This window comes from Cnephaeus nilssonii (genome assembly GCF_951640355.1).
Source record: "Cnephaeus nilssonii genome assembly, chromosome: 17".
Classification (NCBI taxonomy): domain Eukaryota; kingdom Metazoa; phylum Chordata; class Mammalia; order Chiroptera; family Vespertilionidae; genus Cnephaeus; species Cnephaeus nilssonii.
Genome location: NC_137088.1, coordinates 56379792 through 56405916, shown reverse-complemented (window position 1 = coordinate 56405916; position 26125 = coordinate 56379792). Strand labels below are relative to the sequence as shown.

Sequence of the window (26125 nt, the reverse complement as noted above, 5' to 3'; positions counted from 1 at the left end):
TCAATCAGGCTGGCAGGGGAGTGGTTAGGGGGTGATCAGGCTGGCAGGCAGAAGCAGTTAGGGGCAATCAGGAAGGCAGGCAGGCGAGCAGTTGGGAGCCAGCAGTCCTGGCTTGTGAGAGGGATGTCCGATTGTGAGAGGGATGTCCAATAGGATCGGGCCTAAACCGGCAGTCGGACATCCCTTGAGGGGTCCCAGATTGGAGAGGGTGCAGGCTGGGCTGAGGGACACACACCCCCGTGCACGAATTTCGTGCACCAGGTCTCTAGTCCTATATAATAAAAGGCTAATATGCACATTGACTGAACAGTGGAATGACTGGTCACTATGATGCGCACTGACCACCAGGGGGCAGACGCTCAATGCAGGAGCTGCTCCCTGGTGGTCAGTGCTCTCCCACAGGGGAAGTGCCGCTCAGCCAAAAGCCAGGCTCACGGCTGGTGAGCGCAGTGGCAGTAGCAGGAGCCTCTCCTGCCTCTGCGGCAGTGCTAAGGATGTCCTACTGCCAACTTAGGGAGCAGGCCTAAGCTGGCAGTAGGACATCCCCCAAGGGCTCAAGGACTGCAAGAAGGCATAGGCTGGGCTGAGGGACACCCCCCAAGTGCACGAGTTTCATGCACCAGGCCTCTAGTTAACCTATAAGTATGAATAAACACCTCTGCCTCTATGATAGTGTAAGATTATTTTCAGATATAGAAAATTAAAGACTTGAATCAAAGCTCTTTTCAAATTGATAAAAATAAAATATTTTATTGGTAAAAGCTAGACTTGGCCAGAAAACAGCAAATAGACTTCTCCCAGGAACTCTCTGACATGTGGATGTGAGTATTCACTGGCACTTCCTGGAGGCGGGTAGTAAATTATAGGAAGAGCTTTAGGAATTTGGCCATTAACTCAGTAAGTTCTTCCCTATGAAGTCAAACTATAAAGCAAATAGATATATGAAAAGATTCATGAAAATAATGTTTAAAATCATTGATAACAGCAACATTTGGAAGCAGTCTAAATTTTTATTGAATGGTGGAATTGTTAAATAATTTATGATACACTATGCAAAAAGTATTATTTTTATTCATTCTTTGATTTCTTATTTATTAAGTATCTACTATGTCCAGTTACTCTTCATAAATTAATTAATACAAACAAAGCTTTCATAAAGGTGATATTTTAGTCAAGGGTAAAAGAGACACATACTCCATAATCAAGTAAACAAATACATGAAGAAAGCGTTTCAGAATGCTGACAGTTGTAAGAGGCAATGAAACAGTGGCGCAATGGAAGTGGCTGATGACGAGAGCTTGGGATTACTTTACTTAAGGATTTGTCAACCTTACTTTATTGACATTTGAAGCCATATTGTCTTTCTGGTGGTGGTGGGGAGGGGCTCCTGTGCACTAAAGGATGCTTAGCAGCATTCCTGGCCTCCATTCACTAATCATACCCACCCAAGTCATGAAAATAAAAATGGCACCAGCCATTGCCAATGTCCTCTGGGGGAAAACCTGCCCTCCCTGAGAAGTAGGGCTTTAGATTTAGTGTAAGGGAAAGTTTCTTTGAAAAGGTGAAATTTGAGCTGAGACCTGAGTATGTTTTTTAATAAACTTTAGGATGCAGGGAAATGCTCGTGATATAATAACAACATTAAAATACTAGAGGCCCAGTGCATGAAATTCATGCATGGAGGGGGGGTCGCCTCAGCCCAGCCTGCACCCTCTCCAATCTGGGACCCCTCGGGGGATGTCTCGGACATCCCTCTCACAATCCAGAACCGCTGGTTCCTAATTGCTCACCTGCCTGCCAGCCTGATCACCCTAACCACCTCCGCCTGCTGGCCTGATTGCCCATAACTGCCCCCTATGCCGGCCTGGTCACCCCTAACTGACCCCCTGCTGACCTGGTCACCCTCAACGGCCCCCTACTGCCGGCCTGGTTGCCATTAACTGCCCCCCCCTGCTGGCCTGGTCACCCCTAACTGCCCCCCCCAGCTGGCCTGGTTGTCCCTTATTGCCCACTCTGCCAGCCTGGTCGCCCCCAACTGTTCTCCCCTCGCTGGCCTGGTCACCCCTCAATGTCCCCCTTTGCTAGCCTGGTTGCCCCTCACTGCCCCCCTGATGGCCTGGTCACCCCATGCAGCCTGCTGTTCAGTCGTTTGGTCGCCCCTCACTGCCCCCGCTGCCGGCCTAGGCGCCCTACGCAGCCTGCTGTTTGGTCGTGTGAGAGCGTCCCGACCACTTTGCATATTCCTCTATTATTAGTATAGATAATATATTCAATTAAATCCCAATATTGCTTTTCTTTTTAAAATCTCTGTCTAGACAAATATGATAGCTTTATAGTTAGGGGCATGAACCTGAAGCCAGGCTTCCTTAGTTAAACCCCAGCTTCCCGGCTTGTGGCCTTGGGTATAATGCTTCACATCTCTGTGCTCTTGTTTCCTCATCCACGAAATGGGGATGACACAAGTGGTACCTCACAGGTAGGGTCCCTGGGAGGACTAAATGACCTAATACATGCCAAGGTCATAAAAGAGTGAGTAAGATGTCTTGGGAGCACTGTATATGTCATATATATAGTGCATATGTTCATGTACATACTAGAGGCCCGGTGCACACAATTCTTGCACTTGGGGGAGGTCTCTCAGCCTGGCCTGCACCCTCTCACAGTCCAGGAGCCCTTGGGGTATGTCCAACTGACAGCTTAGGCCTGCTCCCTGCTGCCAGTAGGACAACCTTAGCGCTGCTGTGGAGGCAGAAGAGGCTCCTGCCACCGCCGTTGCACTCACCAGCCGTGAACCCAACTTCTGGCTGAGCAGCGCTCCCCCTGTGGGAGCGCACTGACCACCAGGGAGCAGCTCCTGTGTTGAGCATCTGCCCCCTTGTGGTCAGTGCATGTCATAGCAACTGGTCATTCCACCATCGGGCCGACACCGGCTCTCCAACATCCCCCGAGGGATCCCGGATTTCAAGAGGGCACTGGCCAGGCAGAGGGACCCCACCAGTGTACAATCGGGGTCCGGGAAGGACACAAGGGCATGTCTGACCTGTCTCACTCAGTCCCAATCAGCTGGACCCCAGCAGCAAGCTAACCTACCAGTTGGAGCATTTGCCCCCTGGTGGTCAGTGCACATCATAGTGAGTGGTTGAGAGGTTGACTGTGTGCCCCCTGGTGGTCAGTGCACATCATAGTGACTGGTCGACTGTCTGCCCCCCGGTGGTAAGTGCATGTTATAGCAAGCAGTTGAGTGGCCTTAGCATATTATTAGCATAAGCATACTAAAAGGCCCAGTGCATGATTGAATCATGCACGTGTAGGGTCCCCTACACGCTTTCGCTTTCGATCGCAGGGGAGCTGGGTGCCTGTCTACTGGTGCACCAGGCCTTTCAGAAGCCTCTGGCTCAGAGGCTTCTGAAAGGCCTGGTGCCGGAGCAGACAGGCACCCAGCTCCCCCGCTTTTGATGGTCCGCGGCAGGACGTGAGCTCGCTGCCCCAGAGGCCCCTTCTGTTCCGCAGCACAGCCATGGCGCAGACGCTGGCCCAATCGGCCACCCCGGCCACCCTGAGTCCCGCCCCCTGCGCCTCCTGCTGGCCCAATCGTGGGCGTTGCGGAGTGATGGTAATTTACATATTACCATTTTATTAGGTAGGATTACGCTTTGATTGGTTGAATAGCCAACTGGACAACCGGACACTTAGCATATTAGGCTTTTATTATATAGGGTAATATATAATAGAATTGGAATAAGTGACATCTTAGAAGTAATGTATATATAATATGTTACATATGATATATATTATATATAAATAATATAATATGTTCTAATTTTAATATATGCATAATATGTATGCATATATATATACATAATATATATGTGTACCAGATATTTCCATTTTCTTTTGTGACACAAATACAATACTGTGTTAATAATGGTGGATTTATAGGGGATTTTCTTTTCTTTTTTTTTTATATTCTTCAGTTTTACAGATTCAAATGCAAATGTTGCTTTCAAATCAAAATAAACATCAATGTGTATATTAGCACAATAGAGATAATTTTAGACTTACCAGGGTAAACTGGCATATCAAGAGTGAGGGAGGAAGACCCTGGAAGATGTGTGCAAAAACTGGTCCCAGGGAAGATGAGTCAATTGTCAACTATCAGCCAAAATATCCCACATTCAATCGGCCAGTCAGCTTCAGTCTCTTAAAAAATTTTTAACACTTGCTTTCTGCCAGACACTGAGCTAGGTGCTGGGGAATCAAAGCTGAATAGAGCATGCATTTCCTCAAGGAGCTCAGAACAGGGAGGAGAGAAATGCAGCCACAAATAACCACCGTACAACAAACTGAAGCGGGACTGCAGGTGGGTGTCGCCCCAGGCCCCCGGAGCTCCCATTCATTTCTGTTGGAGTAGGGGGCATTGCGGGAAGCGTCACAAAGGAGGTGACTCGCTCTGGCCTCGGAGGGGTGAGTGTGGAAAATGCAATCAGTACGAGTTGTGGTTTTGAGCAGACATGTAAATTGCCTCCTAATCAAATACCAGCAAGAGCAATCAACCAGGAGTAAGGAAAGTCAAAAGGGACAAAGGAGTTCTACTTCAGAAGAGTATCTTGATCTTAGATCAGAGTGCCTGGTTTCATAAAGCAATTTGTGAATGTAAAGTTTGACGGTCATAGGAATTAGGAGACATAAGTTCAAGTACTAGCTCTGCCCCTTACCAGCTGGGTAATCTTGGGCAAACCACTAAAATGTCTGACCCTCCATTCACTTTCTCATTCATCTAATAGTTATAATAATACTTTGCAAAACTGTTGCGAGCCTAAAATGAGATAATGCAAGTAAGAGACTTTAAGTGACATTAAAATAGTCGGGATGAATAAATTGTCATGGTTTTAACATAATAGAGAATATTTTGAATAATTATAGTTTAGTTTTTAACATTTATATTTAAACACTGATCGTTTAAAAATCAACTGTATATGTAACACCAATTCTGCATGAGTTCATAACTTGATTGGCTTCATTTATTTTTTCAGAGCCCTAAACGTATTACTAATGCAAGTGCATCAAGCTATAAAAAGAGCTAACCAATTTTTTCTGAAATAACATGATCTTTATTTCTTGAGACACTTTGTACAAACATTAAACTGAAGATAACTGCATAAAAATGAAATGGAGGCTCATAATTGCAAACTGTTTCCATGTCCGAAGAAGATTTAACCACCTCCCAGGGCTGAATTGCTCCTGGTTACAGCTCTGGATTGAGCTATAAAAGTATATCACTTAGCCTCCGCCTGTCTGCAGGTGCAGCGCCCGCGGAGAGCAGACAGCTGCGGCCCTTCTCCGGGAGAGCGAGGCCAAAACCGCTGCGGCCCAGACTGAGGTGGCTTTGAGTGTGGAGGAAGCTGGGGAGGGGCTCAACCTTCTTCTCTTCCTTCTTTCTTCCGGCTTCACCCTTTCCATCTCGAGCACGCACTGCTCCTATTTCTGGAGAAATTACATTTTTTGCTTTTTCTCTCTTTTTTTAAAGGAGGGATTTCTCAGGCTAACCTAGAGGCTGAAATGTCCTCTTGTCATGGCTCTGGATAAACATTCCGTTTAGCTTGTGGAGGGCGGTTTTAGCTGCATCACCACCAGCAATGAGGAAGGCCTGCTGTAACCTGGAGGCCTTCGAAGGACCTCTTCTCACCAGAGCTGCCCCCGGAAACCAAGGCCAGACGCCCAGCCATCCGCTTAGCCCTCTCCCCCCGCAAACGCAGACTTGATGAACCCAAAGTTTGTTTTGTCCAATCGAACTAACAGCATATAGCAATGGAACACGCATGACTGAGTTATTTCCATTTGTTCTAAAAGGTCGGAATATTTTAGGAAGACTTCATCCCTCAGCTTGAGAAAATGAGCCCACTCAGCTTTGAAAAAAGAAAGGGCTGGTGGCTGTTGTTTTTGAAGACACGGCATCCTTGTGGTGCTTTGGTCTGGACCGAGGAGGCCTTACTTGCTACTTTCGTTCTGTCTTTAAGCAGCGCCAGTTCTCACTTTACTCAACACCAGATAATAGTGTTCCACATCAAGAAAACGTGATTCTAGCTCCTTCTAGTAAGTTTCAGCATGTTCAATGATATCAACTGCTCTCTTCTATGTCATGTATGTTGTATGTATTGTGTTATTCCTGCCAAGCTGGGGACAGTACAGTCTATGTACCCTGACAATAAAAACAAAAATTCATGTCTGACATTTGTGTGAACTTTACAAACAAAAAACCCACGCACCTTTTATCCTCTCCAGTGTCCCTTCAACTAACTACTTTTACTAGCCATACTTATTAGTTAATTGGTTGGTAGCATATTCCTTGAAATGTCACCTATCTGCTTTGATCTGATTTCAATCACAGATAATTACAGCATTAAATTCTAAACCAAAGAATAGTTGAGATCCAAGAGAAAATATAATTCACCATACAGTTCTAAAATTGGCCTATACATTTGAAATACTAACTCATCTTAACATTAAAATCATCCTTTCTTAAAAGCTTATCTAATCATATTTATATAGGCTTTTGGAGTTCACCATTCACAAGAAAATCATAACAAAAAGTTACCTCTTCTATTTTTAAGGCTTACTGGAAGATATGTTTATTGATTTTAGAGAGAGGGGAAGGGAGAGAATGAGAGAGAAACATCAATGTGAGAAACATTGATTGGTTGCCTCCTGTACGCTCCCTGACCAGGAATCAAACCCGAAACCTTTTGTTGCAAGGCATGACACTCCCACTCACTGAGCCACACTTACCAGGGCTTACCTTTTCAGTAGACAATTTGGCAATAGATTTGGTATGTTAATTGAGAACAAGAGAATGGGAAGATATTCCGGTAATAATGAGCTTTTAACATGTTGTGTGTGTGCATGGTGTGTGTGTTTTGTTTGGCTTTTTTAAATGAGTAATCCAACCAGAAGACTATTGCTGAAAGCATCGTTTTGATTGCAGTGCAGAAGATGTCTAGGGCGGGTTGTCAGTGACTGCTGACACAGTCCAGATCTGAGAACACAGATGCTTAGACCTGAGTGGTAGTTTGGGGAATGAAAAAGCAGAGATGGACTGATGAGATATTTAGAAGGAAGGATAAATAAGACTTTGTAAAGAGCTGAATGGAGGGATGGGGCAAACCAAAGAGTATTTTTAAGCTTAGGAAACTGGAACTGCTCAATGTGGGGAAAGAACAAGGGACTTAGTAGAAAGAGACATAATAATTGCAAGGGTTTAACTAGTAAGTCAAATAAAATACCCAATGGTCAGTTACAAGTGGGGGGCTGCAGTCTGTGATGATCGTGGCCTCCTGCGGACCAAGTCTGTTGGAACTCTCCGAATTCTCAGCACCAGGCACGGGCCAGCGCACAGCTGTGCTCCCTGTGGGGCCTGGCTACTGGCTGACCGACTGATAGAGATTTGGGGTCAACTTTACAAAGGAAATACAGCTGTGAGTTCGAACAAGTAACAAGGGTAGGGTGCAAAGAAAGAAACTAAGGAGACAAAGTCTTGAGAAATAAATACATTGAAGAGCTGGAGGGGAAAAAAACAACCAATAACAGAGATAAGGCAGGTTAGCAAAAAAAATTAAACCAAAACAGAGAGAAAGGAAAAGAAGGGAAGGGATAAACAAGAACAGAATGAGAGGAGTAGGGAGGAGAGATGCTACATATTATTAATTTGACTGTGTGTATAGATATATACACTCAGTGAACAGGTGTATGCAAAAATTAAAAAGTCACATTTAGTGAACAAAAATAAAAAGGATTAAAATGTTTCCTTAATAACTTAAAGTAAATAAATGAATCATTCCTGTCCCATTGATTCATCTATTGCATGTGGCAACTCAATAAATGTTAATTGAATTAAATTAATAGCATTTGCTCAATGGTAATAAAAAATTAATTAACTGTCTGTCTTTCCTGATATTTAAGTGCATGCCCATTGGTTCTGAAATTGCTTCTAGCCCAAACATAAATTTTCTATTTTACTGACTTTTAAGATACACTTAATTTTTTTTTCCCTAAGAAACACAGTTGAGCTTCTAATTTTTGTCCTAACATTGGTGTTTTTTTCTGTTGAGAAAAATTATTTTTCCTACATTAATGTCAAGATCTATCTATAACATCCCAAATATAGTTTCACATGTTCCTTATTTAATGTCAAAAGTTTTCTCTGCAGAGATGTGATACCATTTTGATGTGATTCTCCTTTTAGCTTATGCTACTTTATAATACTTTGTTACAATGTCAAATACCGTCATGAAAGACGAAATCTGGGGAAATTACAGTTAGCGTTGCATCTATAGAGACAGAGGATGTCATTTACATCCACCCAGAAACGGCGCTTCCTTCAGTTGTCAGATTCCAGGCTGAACAGACTGGGGTGTGTGTCAGATGACTTTCTAATGAGCAACAGATAGTTCCCACTAGGAAATAAAAAATAAAAATATAAGCAGAGATATAGAATTAAAATAACTTTATGAATGGCAGTTTAAGTTCTCCATAAAATTCTCTCAGTACAAGCCCAGTACCTCCAAATGGTTGCTGTACTTAAAATTGTCACAAAATTAAAAAGAGAACCGTGTACCACTTGGCTATATACCGTCTTCTCTGTATGTTCTTATATTTCAGTAACCTCTATCCAACTTTTTTTTGTTACTGAATTACTTTGTGCGAAAGCAATTTGAATTCCATGCAGCCTGACTACGTGTGATCATTTGAACTGATTGTTAATTATATCTGTAAGTACAGAGCTGCTGCACTCTCCATACTTACCAAGTTCCGTTACTATTAGCTCTTTCTGAGCTGCCCTCCTCCCCCCACCCCGCCCCCCTGCGCCTTGGAAAGCTGCTGTGCCTGACCAGCCGGACCCCTGCGTGCCCGGAGGCAGCCTGGCGTGGCTAAGGCTGTTCCGGGAGAGGCGTGTCAGTAGGCTGTTTTCAAGGGCTTCATTTTGGGTCGTGACACATCATTGGACTCAGGGTGAGGAGGGTTTTGCTGATGTGCAGTCTTTACAGCTAGGAAGCAGGACAAAAGCTACAAACAAATCAGAGCAAAGCTTTTGGAATCCACCAGGCCTGGGTTCAAATCCCAGTTCCACCATTCGCTAAGGAAGAATCTTTAGGCAACTTATAAACTATCTGAGCCTTAGTTACACTCATTCAGCCGTTAACTGGAGACACCAATTCATACTTTTGCTATCTGTTCAGAGAGGCCGACAATATCGACCTCTTAGAGTTTTTGTTAAGTAAGGTATACAGGGTGAGGCAAAAGTAGGTTTATAGTTGTTCATATGGAAAATACTACAATAAGTGATAAATAATAATACAAGAATAAACTGTTTCACATACTCACAACTGTAAACCTACTTTTGCCCCACTCTGTAGAAGTGATTTGGCTTGCGACCTGGGTGATTTGCCCCCCAGGGAATATTTGGCAATATCTAGAGACGTTTTGTACCTCACAACCTAGGGTGATGGTGCCGCTGGCATCGAGCAGGGAGAGGACAGGAATGCTGCTAAACTTCCGGCCATCCCCGTCATGAACAGTTATCTGGCCCAACATAGCAAGTGTTCTAAGTGCTCTAAGGACTGATTACAAGGCTGTGCTTGTGATATTAGCTGGTTACTGGGCATTTTGGTACCCAAGTAAGAGAAATAAATTATTTTTAGCATCATTGTCCTTGTATCATTAATTTGGTGAATCTCTCTTGGGTTATAGGAAGCCAAGAGGTTCTCAATCTGTTGAGCTAATTCTATCTCTTCAATATTTCATTAATTACTATCAACAATAGTTGTTTTTCCTGAACACTTATTTCTGCCAATCCTTTTTAGGATGAATCAAACTGCCACTAAGAGATATAAAGCCAGCAGCATAAGGGTTGGGAATAAAAATTAAATATTGTTGAAAGCCAACGCTATTTGGAGGATCAGAAGGAAATAAAAATGGCCTAAGACAATTGTGTGTGCCTACTGTTAGCTCCCATTCTGTTATGAGACCTTGGAGAGCAACCGGTCACGACTGGTTTCTGATCATCACTCATGCACACAACAGTGGCTTGTTCTCTCCCCTTCTCCACTCTCAAACGCAAAGGGCCCCGTGGCAGTGGGTCTCACGTTTGTCTGCATGTTGGAATCAACTGAGGAGCTTCAAAAATCCCGCAGGGACCGAGATCTAATCTGTTGGTGGAGTGAAGAGGAGGGTGGCCTGAGCTTTAAAAACAATGCCCAATTTTAAAAGGGTTTCCGTGTGAATTCTGCTCTGAAGACTAGTCTGGGAATCCCTGCCTGAGGAGGCAGGGCGAGCAGAGGCTTCTCTGTGCCCCACACACAGTAAGAAGTCGCTTTGGACAGGGTGGGGACGATGGACTCTGCCCGAATACAGTTCTTGCGCTGAGCTGTGTGAGCATGGCAGTCACACCCGATTGCCCAGCCTACTATTCGTTCAGTCACTCAGTGAGCACTGCTAAATCAAGCAGCCTTGGGCCCCCAATGGGATGCGGCTCTCCAGAGTTAATCGTCACCTCCCCAAAGCACCGTCAAATGGCCAGCACCACTGCTTGTTGAGCTCTCAAACTGTCCCCAGGAGTCCGCCTGGCCACATGTGTGAGAATTCTTACGTTAATTCCTTTCCAAGTCTTAGGGCTCCCCTGTTTAACGAGTGTAGCTAAATAATTAACTCACTGCACCATTCCCCAGTCTGGCTCTCTCTATAACATGGCTTCATTCATGGCTCCTTTCTCATACTCCCCTCAATACTACAACTTCTTAGTTGTCTTTGCTAACTTGGTGGAGGCTGTGAAAGCCAGGAGCGATGCCTGTCATAGTCACCACTGCATCCCCAGGGCCCAGCCACTTCTTGTCGCATTGCTGACCCTCACTCAGGATGTGGTAATGAATGAACAAATACAGGCGTTGACATCCATGAAGCACCTGGCCTTCTTAGCATTCTCTCTGCCTCTGCAAGTCACATTCTCAATCAAGGACTCTGCTGAAGGTTCTCTGAACATCACCAATAACTGTGCAGGTGACTGTGTGAAAATACGGCCTGTGCTCAAGCAGCACCTGCCAGAGCCATACAGGCCAAACCTGAGCAGAGGCCTAGCAAGACCTTCCAGCAAAGGACAGGGTGGAAATGTAGCATGTGTGAGGGCAGAGAGAATCGAGTTATAGACTATTGATTTTTAACAGTATCCTCACACAGCATTTGTAGAAACAAAGGAAGGAAGCCACTTGGTTGAGGTCACGTGCTCTCCCTGGGAAGTATTGCCCAGCACCGAAGACCCCTGGCTACTTCTCAGACCCATAAGACGCTGACAGCACTCCGGCCACATACTGCAAGATATGGTTGATCCAAGTGAATGAATTCCTTGCTTCTTCCCACCCATCAGTAAAAACCCACAGTAGAAATGTTACAAATGACGACGATAGCTAAAACTTGCAATGTGTGTGAAATTTTATAATTATTGCACTCTTTTATTCTTACTTGTGTTTTCATACAAAATTTCCTGCTCCAAAACGCTTCATTCTTTTTTATTGTTTGTTTTGTTTATCAAAAAATGTTCAGTTACAGTTTATATTCAATATTATTTTGCATTCATTTCAGATGTACAGCATAATGGTTAGACAATCATGTATTGTACAGAGTGGTCCCCCCCCACCAATATTTCCAGCACCCACCTGGCATCATAGGTAGTTATTACATTATTGACTATATTCCCTATGCTGTATTTTACAACCCTGTGACTATTTTATAACTACCGACTGTTTTTAAAAAGACTTTTTTCTTAGAAAAGTCTAGAATGTGAAATTTTCTGCAAATGTCCATTCTTAGGATCACTAAATTGTGTCTGCTATAGTGAGTTTGTGTGTGTTTTTCTTTTTTCATCTAGATATGCAACTCACAAATGAAAAACATGCAGAAGAGAAACCCATTAATGCTATCGTTATAAATTCAGTATCCGAGTTCAACATCACAGATGGACCAGCCAAGGAAACTTCCACCGAGAAAAAGCTGTCAGAATCCACCACATCACTGTCCTCCCTTGAAGAATGTCAAACGAGATTTTCTTACCTCCAAACCGATACGTCAGTTCATCAGAGAGACACTGATGGTATGTTTCTCAGAATCACCCATCTCTAAATAAAGCTCCCAGCCCCCAGCCCCTGTACAATCATCACATATGCTGTTAGGGGAAAATGCTGCATGAATATTAAACAGGAAGACTTTCACTTGAAAGCCCTGGTGAATGACACATGTCAAGGTCACTTTGCAATGATGAGGTGCTTGGCAGATGGGCTGCTCTCAAGGCTGGGAGTCAGAGGCACACTGTTTTGGAAGAGTTGGGGTGAGGTGCACTCATTTTTGCTGTGGGGCTATGAAGTGGTAAAGAAAAATGGCACCCTTTCTTTTCTCAGATCTGGGACTGTTGAGGTGGGGAGGAGAAGAAGGAAGGGTGGAATGGTATTGAAATGCTGGGACAGTATAAATATAGACTGCATGGAATACCGAGATGCTTACAGCAGCAACTTGCATAAAAAGGTTGGTTCCTCTAGGCAATATCACTTCCTACGCATGCTGATCAGTGCAAACCTACACCAAGCCATCCCTGCACGTGACAAAGCACATTCCGTCTGCAAAGCCAATTTCCAATTGATTTGGAGCTAAATGATCAGGATAGTCAAGTTCAAAGTCACGGACTGCACCAAGAAGCGTGAACTTCACTCAGGATAACCGTGCAGTGGCCTTTACAGGAGACATAAACCATTTAAGAATTTTGTGTTTAAAGAAAGCTAGAAGGAGTTTACATTTGTGTTTAGAGAAAGCTAGAAGGAGTTTCTCAAAGGAAAATTCAAACGGGTATAGTTTCTGATCTGTATTTAAATTCATATTTACTTTATACAAATAAGAAAAAAATTTAAAACAAAGTCTGTGTAAGAGGAACTTGGAATCACATCAGTTTAACTCCTGGCTCTGAAATTTTTAACTGCAAAACTGTTTGTTTGTTTGTTTGTTTGTTTGTTGCCAACTCTGAATCTCGGTCTCCGGGTGACGTAATGGGGCCGGCAGCACCCCACAGAGCACTTTGAAGATGAACTGAATAACGTGTATACAGTAGCCAGTGCAGAACCTGTCACACCACAGATTCCGTGTTTGCTTTTATGATGATTACGGTTTTAGAAAATACGGGAAGAGAAGATTCTAACATGTCATATATGTGGTGTCTTGTACAAACATTGTCATGGATGCTTTAGACCAGAAGCCACAGACCCAGCTGCCTGGTCAGCAGGAGACGCTGGGAACGATGGTGTAAACTGGAAGGAGGTGACAGGCGGGCGAGGCAGGGGAGGCGAGGCTGCCGGAGGAGGGAGAGGCGCAGCGCCGCCAGCTTAGCGTCCCTGGAACCTGTTCCCTCACCAAGCTCCACACCGCCCAGCAGCTTGGGCCAACGTTGGCCTGCGGACCGCCAGGTCATGACCTCAAGTCCAAGGTGATGCCTAGGTTTCTGGCTTTTTTAGTTCGATGCCAAGCAAGGAAACAGGCAATACGGGAGAGGCCTCTGCATTTTGTCAGCTCGCCTCAGGGATGCCAGGATCTCCCTGTAACGGGCCTTGGCCGTGTGATCCCAGAATGAGAGCCCGCCCTGGTGCACACGCTCACGGGGCAGCAGGGCGCGGGCCTCGCCGGTCTGCCCCATCGGGGGCGGGAGGAGGAGAAGGCCGAGGGCTAGCACGGTGCCCAGCACTCCCATTCTCAGGAAGGACCCCACGGACTGCTCCATGAACTAGCCGCCGTGCGGGAACACCCTGCGTCCTCTCTCTTTAAAGCGTGAAGGGGAGCCACGGGGACGGCACCAGACCGCTGCTTAGGCCTGGGCTCAGGCCAGCGCGACCAGGACATTCTGGTTTACGGCCACCGCAAGAGCTGCTAACCCAGCCCCCCTTTCCACGGTGGCAAACCCTCCCAAGGCGAGAGATTGTGGAACCCGGGTGAGAAAGAGTAGAAAACCCAGGCCAAGGCCCACAGACGGTGACTGAAAAACACTCCCATTACCTGAAGGACAAGCTCAAGGAAGTCAAGAGTTAAGTCAGACTCGCCTCACTGCAGAGAATTTTCGAAGTAATTAATTTAAGGAGGTAGCCGGTGGGAGCTGGGGTCACTGTCGCACTGAGACAAACACAGGACCCTCTTTCAGAAACAGCAGGGGCACAGAAGGGGAAGAGGAGATTGCATCCACTTCCATGCCGCGTGCGGTTCGTTTCTTTTCAAATGCATAAATGAGTGCGGAGGAACGGGTGCTTAATTGCTAATGTCTATTATTTATATACATCGCCCCGTTTAAACAAGATGGAAAGCCTCCCACGTGCAGGTTTGTAAAGCACCTCCCGCGCCAGCGGGTCCCGGGTGCACGATGGGGCTTTCGGGGGGCCGCGCTGCGCATTGCCCACTGCTCCCCAAGCATCACATCAGTCAACAGAGGCTCAGCCCCGTCCCTCCCGGATAAAAGGGGAGAAGGCCCGGCACCGCCCACACCTCCGTAGCGTTTCTGCGTTCTGATTGCAAAAGCATCCCCGCGGGTAAGAAAAGCAGGGATACGCGTGGTGTGAGAACACAGGCTCCTGAAAGGAATCCTGGGAGTACACCTAATTGGTGTATAATTTTGAATTTGAGACGTCTCATCCAGGTGGAAGAGAAGATCATAAATACAAGATACCTCAAAAGAATAGTCTTAATTACACCATGGACTGCTGAATAAAATGATTACGTTTTCTCCCCAGCAAATTTCATACAATTAAATGCAGTGGTGTCACCTTATAAAATGTTTCAATTTTATAATTATTTCAGTTCATTTGCTCAGAAAAAAACATAAGCACAAATTTACTAAGTATCACCCAAATCTAGTCATTACAGCTCTAAAGAACTGACTTGAATGTTAGTTGTGCTTGTCTGAACTTAAATGGATCCTGACATGTTTAAGTAGCTGTTAACATGGATAACGTCAGGGATGATACCGGCTGGAAGGAGGCATTCAGTCATACTTACTCACATTCTACATTACAGACATTGTAAAAACACACAAAACTAAATGTGAGGGAGTGGGAACCAATTTGTGTACTTTCTGACCAAAACCTTTTAGTAATCGGTCAGACTGCTGAGACCCGAGTTTTGTGGTTACGCCAGATCCCAGGCACTAGCACTCCGGATCTGAGCAGGCTCCCCGTGCCTTCTCTCCGCCTCTGTTTTGGGGGAGAAGAAGGGTGATTGCTGTTTATCTGGGGTCACTTCCGGAAGAACCATCATCTTGCTGTTTGGGATAATGATTCTCAAAGCAGCAGGTGGCAGCTTCTGGAGCTGAGTGCTACCAGCAGGGCCCCGCTCCTGCCACCCCACACCCACCCCTCATCCCAGCACCAGGGGGAGGCACCAGGGGGCAGGGGGAGGTCCCAGGGGGAAGGGGGCAGGGGGAGGTCCCAGGGGTCAGGGGTCAGGGGGAGGCCCCAGGGGTCAGGGGACAGGGCAGGCCCCAGGGCCAGGCTGGAAGCTGGAGGCGTTCTCAGGGAGGACAGGGTGTGGCCATGAGACTAGCATTTGTGGAAACTCCTGGTAGTGGTACCTTTTCCACCATGATCACATGTGACTCTTTCTAACGGGGACGCCCCCCCCACCACCACCACCACCTTAGTCGGCTGCACCCGTGGAGCCCACATCCGTGCTCCGTGTTGTCAGGGTGCCACCCAGCCTCCTGGGGATGGTTGAGAGGGCAGGTGGCCATCAAGGACTACGACTCGGAATGCCACGCTTATTCAGCACTGAAGCCCCTGGCGTCGTGTCGGCAAAGAAAATACATCCATGGGAAGGGCGAGTCCAGCTGCTTCCGAACAGTCAGCTGCAAATGTTCACGTGGACAGCTCACGCTACGCTTGTGCAAAAAAGACTGAAGGCAAAGCAGTGTGCGCTGCTCGTGAACAATGATTTCCGAGGTCTTTAGGAAAAGTGTGAGCACACTTGGAAGTTGGGGAAGATCTGTTTTCAATTCATTAATGTTGCCACGTTCTTTGTTAAAGGCTCTGCCTTTTATAATCAAACTAGAAGCCCGGTGCACGAAATTCGTGCACGGCAGGGGGTTGTCCCTCAGCCCAGCCTGTACCCTCTCCAATCTGGGACTCCTGGTAGGATCGGGCCTAAACAGGCAGTCGGACATCCCTCTCACAATCCAGGACTGCTGGCTCCCAACTGCTTGCCTGCCTGCCTTCCTGATTGCCCCTAACCGCTTCTGCCTGCCAGCCTGATCACCCCCTAACCACTCTGCTACCAGCCTGGTTGATGCTTAACTGCTCCCCTGCCAGCCTGTTTGCCCCCAACTTTCCTCCTCTGCCAGCCTGGTCACCCCTAACTGTCCTCTCCTGCAGGGTTGATCACCTCCAACTGTCCTCCCTTGCAAGCCTGGTCCCTCTCAACTGCCCTCCCTTACAGGCCTGGTCCCTCACAACTGCCCTCCCTTGCAGGCCGGGTGCCTCCCAACTGCCCTCTCCTGCTGGCCATCTTGTGGTGGCCATCTTGTGTCCACATGGGGGCAGGATCTTTGACCACATGGGGGCAGCTATATTGTGTGTTGCAGTGATGATCAATCTGTATATTATTCTTTTATTAGATAGGATAGAGGCCTGGTGCACGGGTGGGGGCCAGCTGGTTTGCCCTGAAGGGTGTCACAGATAAGGGTGGGGGTTCCCTTGGGGCATGGGGCGGCCTGAGCGAGGGGCCTGTGGTGGTTTGCAGGCCGACCACGCCCCCTGGCAACCCAAGTGGAGGCCCTGGTATCTGGAATTTATTTTCCTTCTACAATTGAAACTTTGTAGCCTGGAGTGGAGCCAAGCCTGGGGCTCCGGCAGCCATTTCTGTGGCAGTTAATTCACCTTCTACAATTGAAACTTTGTAGCCTTAAGCGGGTGAGCCCGGCCAGGGTGTGCAGAAAGCTTTGCTTCCCCTGTTGCTGCCAGCAACCCTGGCCTGCTCTCTCAAGCTCCATTCTGCCACCATTTGTTTGAATTTGTTTACCTTCTATAATTGAAACTTTGTAGCTTGAGTGGAGGCTTAGGCCTGCAACGGCTATGGAAAGCTTGGCTTGCTCTGTTACCTGGGAAACCTTGCTCTCTGTGGCTGTAGCCATCTTGGATTGGGGTTAATTTGCATGCCCGCCCTGATTGGCTGGTGGGCGTGGCTTGGCTGGTGGGCGTGGCTTGGCTGGTGGGCGTGGCTATTGTAGCGGAGTGAATTTGCATATTACCATTTTATTAGAGAGGATAAAAAGGGCTGAGAACAAACACGCTCTATTCTCAAGTGCAAAGTAGAAGGGAGAGGAAAGAAATGCTAATTTGGCCCAAGAGTTGGGTGAAAACTTCTTTTTTTTTAATAAAATTGATGGCAGTCGTCAGAAGCAGGTCTCCAGCACCTGCCATCTTGCAGAGACCTGGCACTCAGAACTGAGCCCACGGTTCCGTGCCGCAGGGAATTGTAAGGTCACTTCACAAACAAGTTCCTATCCTTTCCCAGGAAACACGAACCCCCGCTCCTGTGCAGGCACGCGCCCCTGCACCCCGCCCACTTACCGCCAAACTAACTCCGAACGTCTCCTCCACAAAGGACGGGGCGCAGTGGGGTCACTGTCACATGGTCATGCCCCGAGGACGTCTCGTGAGCCTCCGGCCTGAGGGGTCGTGGGGCGTTTGCTGGGGTTATTTCCTACGGGGAACCTCCTCTTTGCGGGGCTGCCGCAGTAGCAGGCTTGGCACTGGTGACACTTGGTAAGGTGTTAAGCCCCAGATCTTTGACCGCCAACACGGCCTGGTCAGAAATGCATACGCAAAACAGAGTCTTTGCTCTGTGCTCACTCCTGAAGTTTTGTGGGTGCTTTGCGGTGACTTACGAGATATGGGTGAGTTGATCACATGCTAGAAACTGGCTCTCGGTGAATAAAAATGCACCATTCTGGCAAAGAGAGGAGAAGGTACTGTAGAGGTGTCATGGAGTGCTGCCTGCACTAGAAGTACTGAGCAATGCCACAGCACCTGCAACAACACCTGGCAATTAAAGTGGCCCTGAGGCCCTGGGGTGGCCTCCGCCGCCGTGCCACTGGGGAAAGGAGGGGCCGGGCCGGGGGCAGGGCGCACAGGAAGGCAGGTTCTGTCCACCCAGGCAGGACTCGCACTGGGCAGTGAATCAGCGTGTGCAGTGTCTTGTAAAAGAAATTAGAATGGCTTTCTTTAAAACATTTGTTCCTTTTTAGAAAAGTTCCCATGCTCTTCTCTCTTAAAGATTAACAAGTATATGAAAAATGAAAGAAAACATTTTTCTGGGGAATTTGTTGAGACTGAATGAGTGGGGCTCAGTGCTGTAGCTCTGGCAGATGGCTCGGACAGCGACCTTCCTCTGGGCTGCACCGTCTCCGTCAACTAAAGTCTGAAAAGCAAAAGCTGTTAGCATTCTTCTGGGAAAGTCCTTACTTTCAACCATCAGCAATTTTCAGGGCACTGATTTTAATCAACAAGATATGTCATACGAACACTTAACGTAGGTTTCTACAAAACACCCCCATGTTTTTGAGAAATTTCTAACTAAAAAGAAAAGTTATAATTTTAACAAGAGAACCGCTACATCTTCTAACTAATTCCCTTTATGAAAACAAAAAATATAATAACCTATAACCCATCACAGCTGTTTGGCTAGAATTACCAATTACCTTCAAGGCCTTAGAGATACTTTTCAGATTTTTACAAGTCTGCATAGTAAATCTTTAAACCAATTTTCTTAAAAGGGATTGATCAGATTTATACCCTTTTAGGTATATAATGACGTATTCTTCTAACCAAGGTTTTATATAACTGGAGGAAAACAAGAGAAAAGGATTAAAAATAGAATACAATAAAAAAAAAAAAACTATGGTTAGTTCAAAGTTATTGACATTGGGTTTTGAAACGTGCTTTTCGCTTGGATTTGAGTATAGGTGTGGAGAGTTTATGGGAATCCACATCAAACAAATAAGAAAGCCTTGTGACAAAATTCTAGAAGTTTGTAGTCTTTCCCGGTCCCAACTCTAACTGCTCCTGAACCGTCCCTGCTCCGGGAGGACCTGCTGGTTTTCAGACAGTTGCAGGGTCTCCAGTTGTGTGACTCCCAGCAGCTCTGCAAGCCAAGGGAACAGAGGAGTTTAGAGGTGACAGCACTTTAAATGACCTGATTCTGTGGGATCAATAGGAAGCGCTCAGGAAGTTAATAAGCCATCCCTTAAGGAGCGTGAGCCCTGTGTGGAGGAGGGAGAGCCTGGGAGAGCGCGGTGCCCACTGGCCAGCTGAGGACAGTAGCTAAGAAGGGCGGTGAGTTACCAAGTCCAGCCCACGCCAGCCCTCCACGGACGCTGCCCCGTGCCCCTGCTCACTGTCTTTCTTCTTCTTTGCAGAGGAGTGTGCCTCCCTCATCCTCACCTGCCTCTTTTGCCAGTTTTGGGATTGTCTCCTGATGCTCCCGGACACGTGTGAGACGGTGTGCACCAACACGTGCTGCCCCTCCTACCGGTACCACCACACCTCGGACGAAGGCCACTCTCGGAATGACTGCAACTGCAACTGTGACATGGACTGCAGCCTGTTTGAATCTTGTCACGAGACCGGCGAGTGTCTGGAGCTGGCCATGGAGATTTCGGAGATCTGTTACCGCTAGGCCCGAGGGGCCTGCCCGCAGAGCCGGCGGGGAGGCCGCTGCGGGACGCCCGCTCCCGCGCCGGAGGAAGGGCTGTGTGTGTTGCTTGAACGCTGCCGGCCGTTTATTCTGCACCTGCCTGGGAAATCAGTAGTGTCACTCAAAGGTCTTCTTCCAAATTTCACAACCGCATGGCTCGCTGAAAAATAAGATGTTGATCACATGCGATGAACAAGCCCTAAGTACCTCTTCCATGCCATGGGCAAGAGATGTTTCCCAACCACACAGCATGCTGAACCCACTGTGCTAGCGCGCTCGCTGATTGCCGCATGAATGTGACTTCATTCACAGATTCAGGACAAATTAGTGCATTCTTCATCATTGACACATATTAGCTCATCTTTCTAATGGACTCATGCATAAACATTATGCATTGTTGGTTATTATTAATAATGTATTGCATAACATCATTTTGTAATTAAAAATTTATTTATACGATCTCTTAAAATTCACTTATCTGTACAGTTTAGGTAGGAAGGGGAATTAAATAAATTAGAAACCATGTCCCTGTAATTACAACAGATGTCTTTAAGACACCTGCAGTGAATTTCGAATACGATGTCCTTTGGGGGAGCCGGTGACTCTAGACCATGTGACTCCATGGCCGTGGCCCTGGCACCGCCCGTTAGCGTGTTCTTCACGGGTCGTGGAAGGCCCTTCTTTAGCTAACGAGCGGAAATGGGAATTACGTGCAAGTTCCAAGAAAATGGCCCCAGATCATCAATCCCGCGTTTGCCTCCTTTCTGTTTGTCAGGTCCCGCAGGCAACAGGACATTGAAACAGAATCAGTTCGCTTTGCTGACCCGCCATTTGCGCAGGCGCCGAGGGACTGACGCCCTGGGGGTCCGCTCAGCACGGTTTCCCAGTTCAGCATGTGCTTTCAGAACCATCGTTTTTTCTCCTGATGAGGATTAACGTAAGAAAGAATTACGCTGAGCACCTGCTCACACTTTCAGATTTCCAGAGAGGATTGTGTGGGCCCTGCCCGGGCGGCTGGGGGTGCGCGCCGCCCTGAAAGGTGTCAGCTCAACTCCCGCCGGCACACGCGCAGGCCGCTGCCGGGTCCCCGGTCGGGGGCGCGCCGGAGGCAGCGCTTCTGTGCTCTCCCATCCACGTTTCCTTCTCTCCCGCTCCCGGCCTCTTTCTCTAAAATATCAATTAAAAATGTTTAAAGGAGATTTTATATAAATTAGAAGGTACTTTTCAACTCAACCAAATTATTTTGGGGGGGAAACACATCCAGGCTGAAGTTACATTGGACTCGTTCTGTTTCCTGCAGGCATGGCATTGCTCATTCCTGTGTTCTTATATATTCCAGGGAGACACTGCAATGTATTTACTGACTATAAAAAGCACAACGTATCAATAACCAAACGAAGAGGGCAACAGTGAGGCGGAGAGTCAAGGGAACTTTTTGCAATCGAGGCAAACAGCAAAAACTGCAAAGGACCTGCTTTTGCTTGACTAGGTAATTTCAAGCAAAAGCAACGTGTATTTGGTTTCTGTAGTAAACTGACACGATTTTCTACTCTGCAGTGAATTCCTCCAAACACTGAACACTCTTCACCGTTAAAAGGTGTGCCTAGGCCGCCTCGGGGAAGGTGCCACTGGCCCCAGTCTTGCTCCCCGGCACCCGCGGTGCGGTCCCTGCTGCCTGGCCCGTGGCTCACAGGGCCTGGCGGCCTCGGCCCCGGCGGCGCCATTGCTGCTTTCAGAAGCTGGGGAAGGCCTCCGCTCTAGGGGCACAGGACACAGGACCCGCAGGTCGGTGTGGGGGAGGAGTAGCTTCTTACATGGGACGGAACATTCTCATCCAATATCCTCACTTTGCACAAGAGGAAAGAGAGGCCCCGGGAACTGACTTACCCCAGACTATGCAGTGAGTGAGCGGCAGCGGCAGGGGCCTAACTAGTGTCTAACCTTCTAACCCCTGCGCCCTCCACAGCTCCTACTGTCCAGGTCCTCAGTACAGATGCTCCAACCTCCACAGGCTGCCGCCTAAACCGCTGCTCCCTTAGTGCTGGCCCTGCCCCAGCTCTCCTGGCCCCTCCCCATGGTCCCGTCACTGAGAGCAGCAGACCCTGCCCTGGGGAGGTCTTGGGGATCCTGTCCCAATAACGTGGTCCTTGGATCGTGTCATGCCGCATTGTTGTTAAGGATTTTGACCATCATCGCCTTATTCTTTCCAGACCCTCAAATCGCACAAAGCTTATGCATTTCAAGTGGGAATTGAATGCTTGTCAGTTAGAGACATACAAATCACCAGGTCTTATTTTATGATGTGGTCAGAATACCAGGAGCTTTCTGTGGCCTCTTTCCAAGGCCTGTTCACCCGTCCCTCGCTTTCAGAACCCACTGTGCTGGAGCAGGAGGTCGGTTATACAAAGTGTGCCATTTCTTTTCTTTCTAACCAATAATAAAACATTATCCTTTTTGCAAACATGAATGGCTCTTTCAATTGCATTCTTACACAATAAAACATACGCAGCTGGGAAAATGCCGTTGCAGAGGTAAGACAGATGAAAAAGAAATGTGGTTATTGATTAAATACAAATATCAGAATCTGAGAAGGATCCGAGCTTTTCCACAATGATGAAGGCCTGTGATTACAAATAAAGACAATGTTATTCTTTAAGGTGGGTCTTCAGGAAAGAGTGTTCCTATTTAAGGAAAACTCTCAGTAAGAGAGATTTGAGAAGGTACAACCGTTATAGAGAATTGAGAACAGAGATTTCCCACAGCAATATGACCAGATAGGTACATTGTCTTTGCTTTGCTCAGTGGGTTTGTATAAAACCGTGCTTCTCTAAAAGCCTACAAAATATGGAAAGTAATGAAGAAACCAGTGACGTTTAACTTGCTGATAAAATTTTCCCACCACGTAAGCTGATAGGCCTACAAAATTAATTGTCAATGCTGGACATTCAAGGTTAATAAAGCAAACGCCACTTCAGTTTTCTCCAAGGGAGTATGAAAGCATATTGAGGTAGAGAAACTTTACAAAAAGGAAATACCACATAAAGGCACATCAGCATTTTTTTCAAGGATAAATTTGTCAGTGGAAATGCTAGAACAGAATTCATGATCCAATTCCCGAAGTTTCTCCTTCTACAAAATGGAGCAAAAGGATGAGATGCACACTTCAGTAAGGTGGTTTGACTGGAAGAGTTTTGCCCATTAAATACTAAATTTAACCCAGACTATTCACAGGGATGATCTCTGATGAAATACAAGTACTTGGCTTATGGCGTATGGAGTATTCTTTATATATATTGATTTCAGAGAGGAAGGAAGAGGGAGAGAGATAGAAACATCAATGGTGAGATTCATTGATCGCTGCCTCCTGCCTCATGTGCCCTGACCAGGAACGGAGCCTGGGGCCTTCTGGGTCATAGATCGATGCTCAAACACTGAGGCACACAGGCGGGGCCTGGGTATTCTTTGAAGAAGATGTCTGAGTTAAACCTAAAGAGTTGCCATATTTAGCCTCATATGAGCTGTGTAGAAAGGCAACAAGAGGAGAGGATGATTTCCTAGTGACTATAATCCACACGGGATTATTGGGCTCCTCTACACAGGTCTAGACAGCTCCTAATGTTACTGGAAAGGAGCCCAGAATGTTGGAGGAGGCGGGAATGCAGGTGGGGCAGAACCTGCATCATGTCTGGATAAAAGGGCCACCTTCTGGTCTACCATCATGACAGTCACAATCCTGCTTTACCACTACCTCTCAAGCTGTGGTTCCCAATTAGAGGTGATTTTGCCTTCCCCAGGGGACAACTGTTAATGTCTGGAAACATATTTGGTTGTCACAGTGGAGAGGGGACAGATCTACTGGCATCCAGTGAGTAGGAGCCAGAAATGCAACAAAACAGCCTTTAGCACACAAGACAATCTCCCATATCAAAGAAGCATCCAGCCCAAATGTCCATAATGCCAAGGCTGCAAAACCGACTCCATCAGTCTTAAGACCTATATGAAACTCACCTTAAAAAACTGCTTGAAATGGGGTTGCCAGATAAAATACAGAATGCCCAGTTAGTTTTGAATTTTAAATAAGCAACAAATAATATCCTATATAATAAAGAGCTAATATGCAAATGGTCATCATACCCTCATGCCATCACACCTTAACAGCTCAGACACTTAACACTGGGGAGAGAGGAATGGGGACGAGCCAAGCACAAATGAGCTCATGAGAGAGGAATGGGGACCAGCCCAGCTGCAGCCAGGAGAGGGACAAGCCACACACCCACGGTCCCAGGTGCCAGCGGCTGCACCTGTGCTGCGGCCCAGCCTGGGAGAGGACAAGCTGCATGCCCTGTGGTCCTGGGCACCAGTGGCTGGGGCTGCAGCCCAGGAGAGGGACAAGTCGCCCGCCCCATTGTTCTGGCACCTGCGGCTGCGGCCCAGGCGAAGTCACCTGCCCACAGTACCCTGTGGCTGTGGCCAGCCCAGGAGAAACTGGCCCGGGTCCTGAGTGCCTGGGGCCGGCCAAAGGGAGGGAAGCCTGGATACCGGGTGCATGTGATCAGCCGGAAGAGGGAATCCTGGGTCCCAGGTGCGGGGCGAGGCAGAGGCGGTTAGGGGTGATCAGGCCAGCGGGGGAGCAGTTAGGGGCAATCAGGCAGGTAGGCAGGCAGGCAAGCGGTTAGGAGCCAGTGGTCCCAGACTGTGAGAGGCAATTGGACATCCCCCGAGGGGTCCCAGATTGGAGAGGGTGCAGGCCGAGCTGAGGGACCGCCCGCCCCCGTGCATGAATTTTGTGCACTGGGCCTCTAGTCCTATATAATAAAAAGGTAATATGCAAATTGACCATCACTCCAACACACAAGATGGCCACCCCCATGTGGTCAAAGATGGCCGCCCCCATGTGGACACAAGATGGCCACCACAGATGGCCAGCAAGGGAGGGCAGTTGTGGGCAATCAGGCCAGCAGGGGAGGGCAGTTGGGGGGGACCAGGCCTGCAGGGGAGGGTAGTTGCGGGGGAACCAGGCCTGCAGGGAAGGGCAGTTGGGGGCAACCAAGCCTGCAGGGGAGGGCAGTTGTGGGGGACCAGGCCTGTAGGGGAGGGCAGTTGGGGGCAACCAGGCCTGCAGGGGAAGGCAGTTAGGAGTGACCAGGCCAGCATGGGAGGGCAGTTAGGGGCAATCAGGCCGGCAGGGGAGCAGTTAGGCGTCGATCAGGCTATTAGAGGAGTGGTTAGGGGGTGATCAGGCTGGCAGGTAGAAGCAGTTAAGGGCAATCAGGTAGGCAGGCAGGCGAGCAGTTGGGAGCTAACAGTCCTGGATTGTGAGAGGGATGTCCCAGATTGGAAAGGGTGCAGCCCAGGCTGAGAGACAAATGCCTCCCATGCACAAAATTTGTGCACCAGGCCTCTAGTCTATATATATATATAAAAGGCTGATAAGCTAAGTGTCCCAACAGAAGTTTGACTGGGAGACCGGGAGTTCTATTGCTCGTTATGACATGCACTGACCACCATGGGGTGGCACGGAAAGAAGGAAGGCCAGACAGCAGCTGGCAGCTGGGGAAGGGAGGCCCCGGCCGGCAGCCGGAAAGCCCCAATTGGCCCTGATAGCCAACCAGGCCTAGAGTCCCTACCTATACACGAAATTCACACACTGAACCTGTAGTTTTAGTATATTTATGTACCGAATATGATGTGTGATATTATATTATAAAAATGATGCCTCGCCTGTCTGAAATTCAAGCTTAACTGGCATCCTGTATTTGTTTGTTAAACCTCGCAGCTCTGGTTCAGACGCCTCCACATCTGAGAGGGGCCTCCTGAAGTGATGATTTCTCTTCCGTCTCGGGCTTCAAGGCAGGACGAGCTGCTTACCTCTTTGGTCAGAGGCCAGGACATATGTTGGGCCACATTTGACAATGAGGGAGAGGGGAGCCTGGCTGGAAGATCAGCTCCAAAGCAGGACTCTGGTATTTCCCTTCCGCCAGGTTTACAGAGGGCCTACTGCCTTGACCTGCACTGGCCCTGCCTCGGTTTCTCTGCTTCACATCTCTACTGGCAACCGACGAGGCACCTCAGCCAAGTGTCTTGATTCAAGAGGTTGGAAGCAGAAGTTCTCACTTAAGCCTAGAGATGGAAACCACATTTTCTAAATCAGTCTTGGCCAGAAAGACCCATCCTGAGAGGTGCCCCCAGCGCCCCCCCTGCACCTGGCACCCGGCCAGCCCCTCGTCCACATTCCGAAAGAGGTTCCAGGAGCAGGAGTTGTTTTTAATCAGTCCACAACACTACAGCATTCTGATACTCAGAACAAATGCATTCTGATACTCAGAACTTTTATCTCAAATGCTCTGTAGAAATCAAGGTCACGGTAACC

The 26125-nt window shown here is 47.6% G+C and overlaps 1 protein-coding gene across 2 annotated transcripts in view; it reads left to right on the top strand.

The window, feature by feature from the left end:
• The window catches only part of MDFIC2 (MyoD family inhibitor domain containing 2), a gene marked incomplete at both ends in the record, with an annotated part of 120806 nt that extends 101069 nt beyond the window's left edge, over positions 1-19737 (top strand). The window contains 2 exons of one of the 2 annotated variants that reach the window (XM_079794965.1): positions 11915-12136; positions 19478-19737. In XM_079794965.1, coding sequence (XP_079651091.1) covers positions 11915-12136; positions 19478-19737 — 482 coding nt within the window. Of the gene's footprint in view, positions 1-11881; positions 12137-19477 lie in introns of both variants that reach the window. The other variant, XM_079794964.1, reaches the window with a different exon arrangement.
• Positions 19738-26125: the final 6388 nt, after the last annotated feature.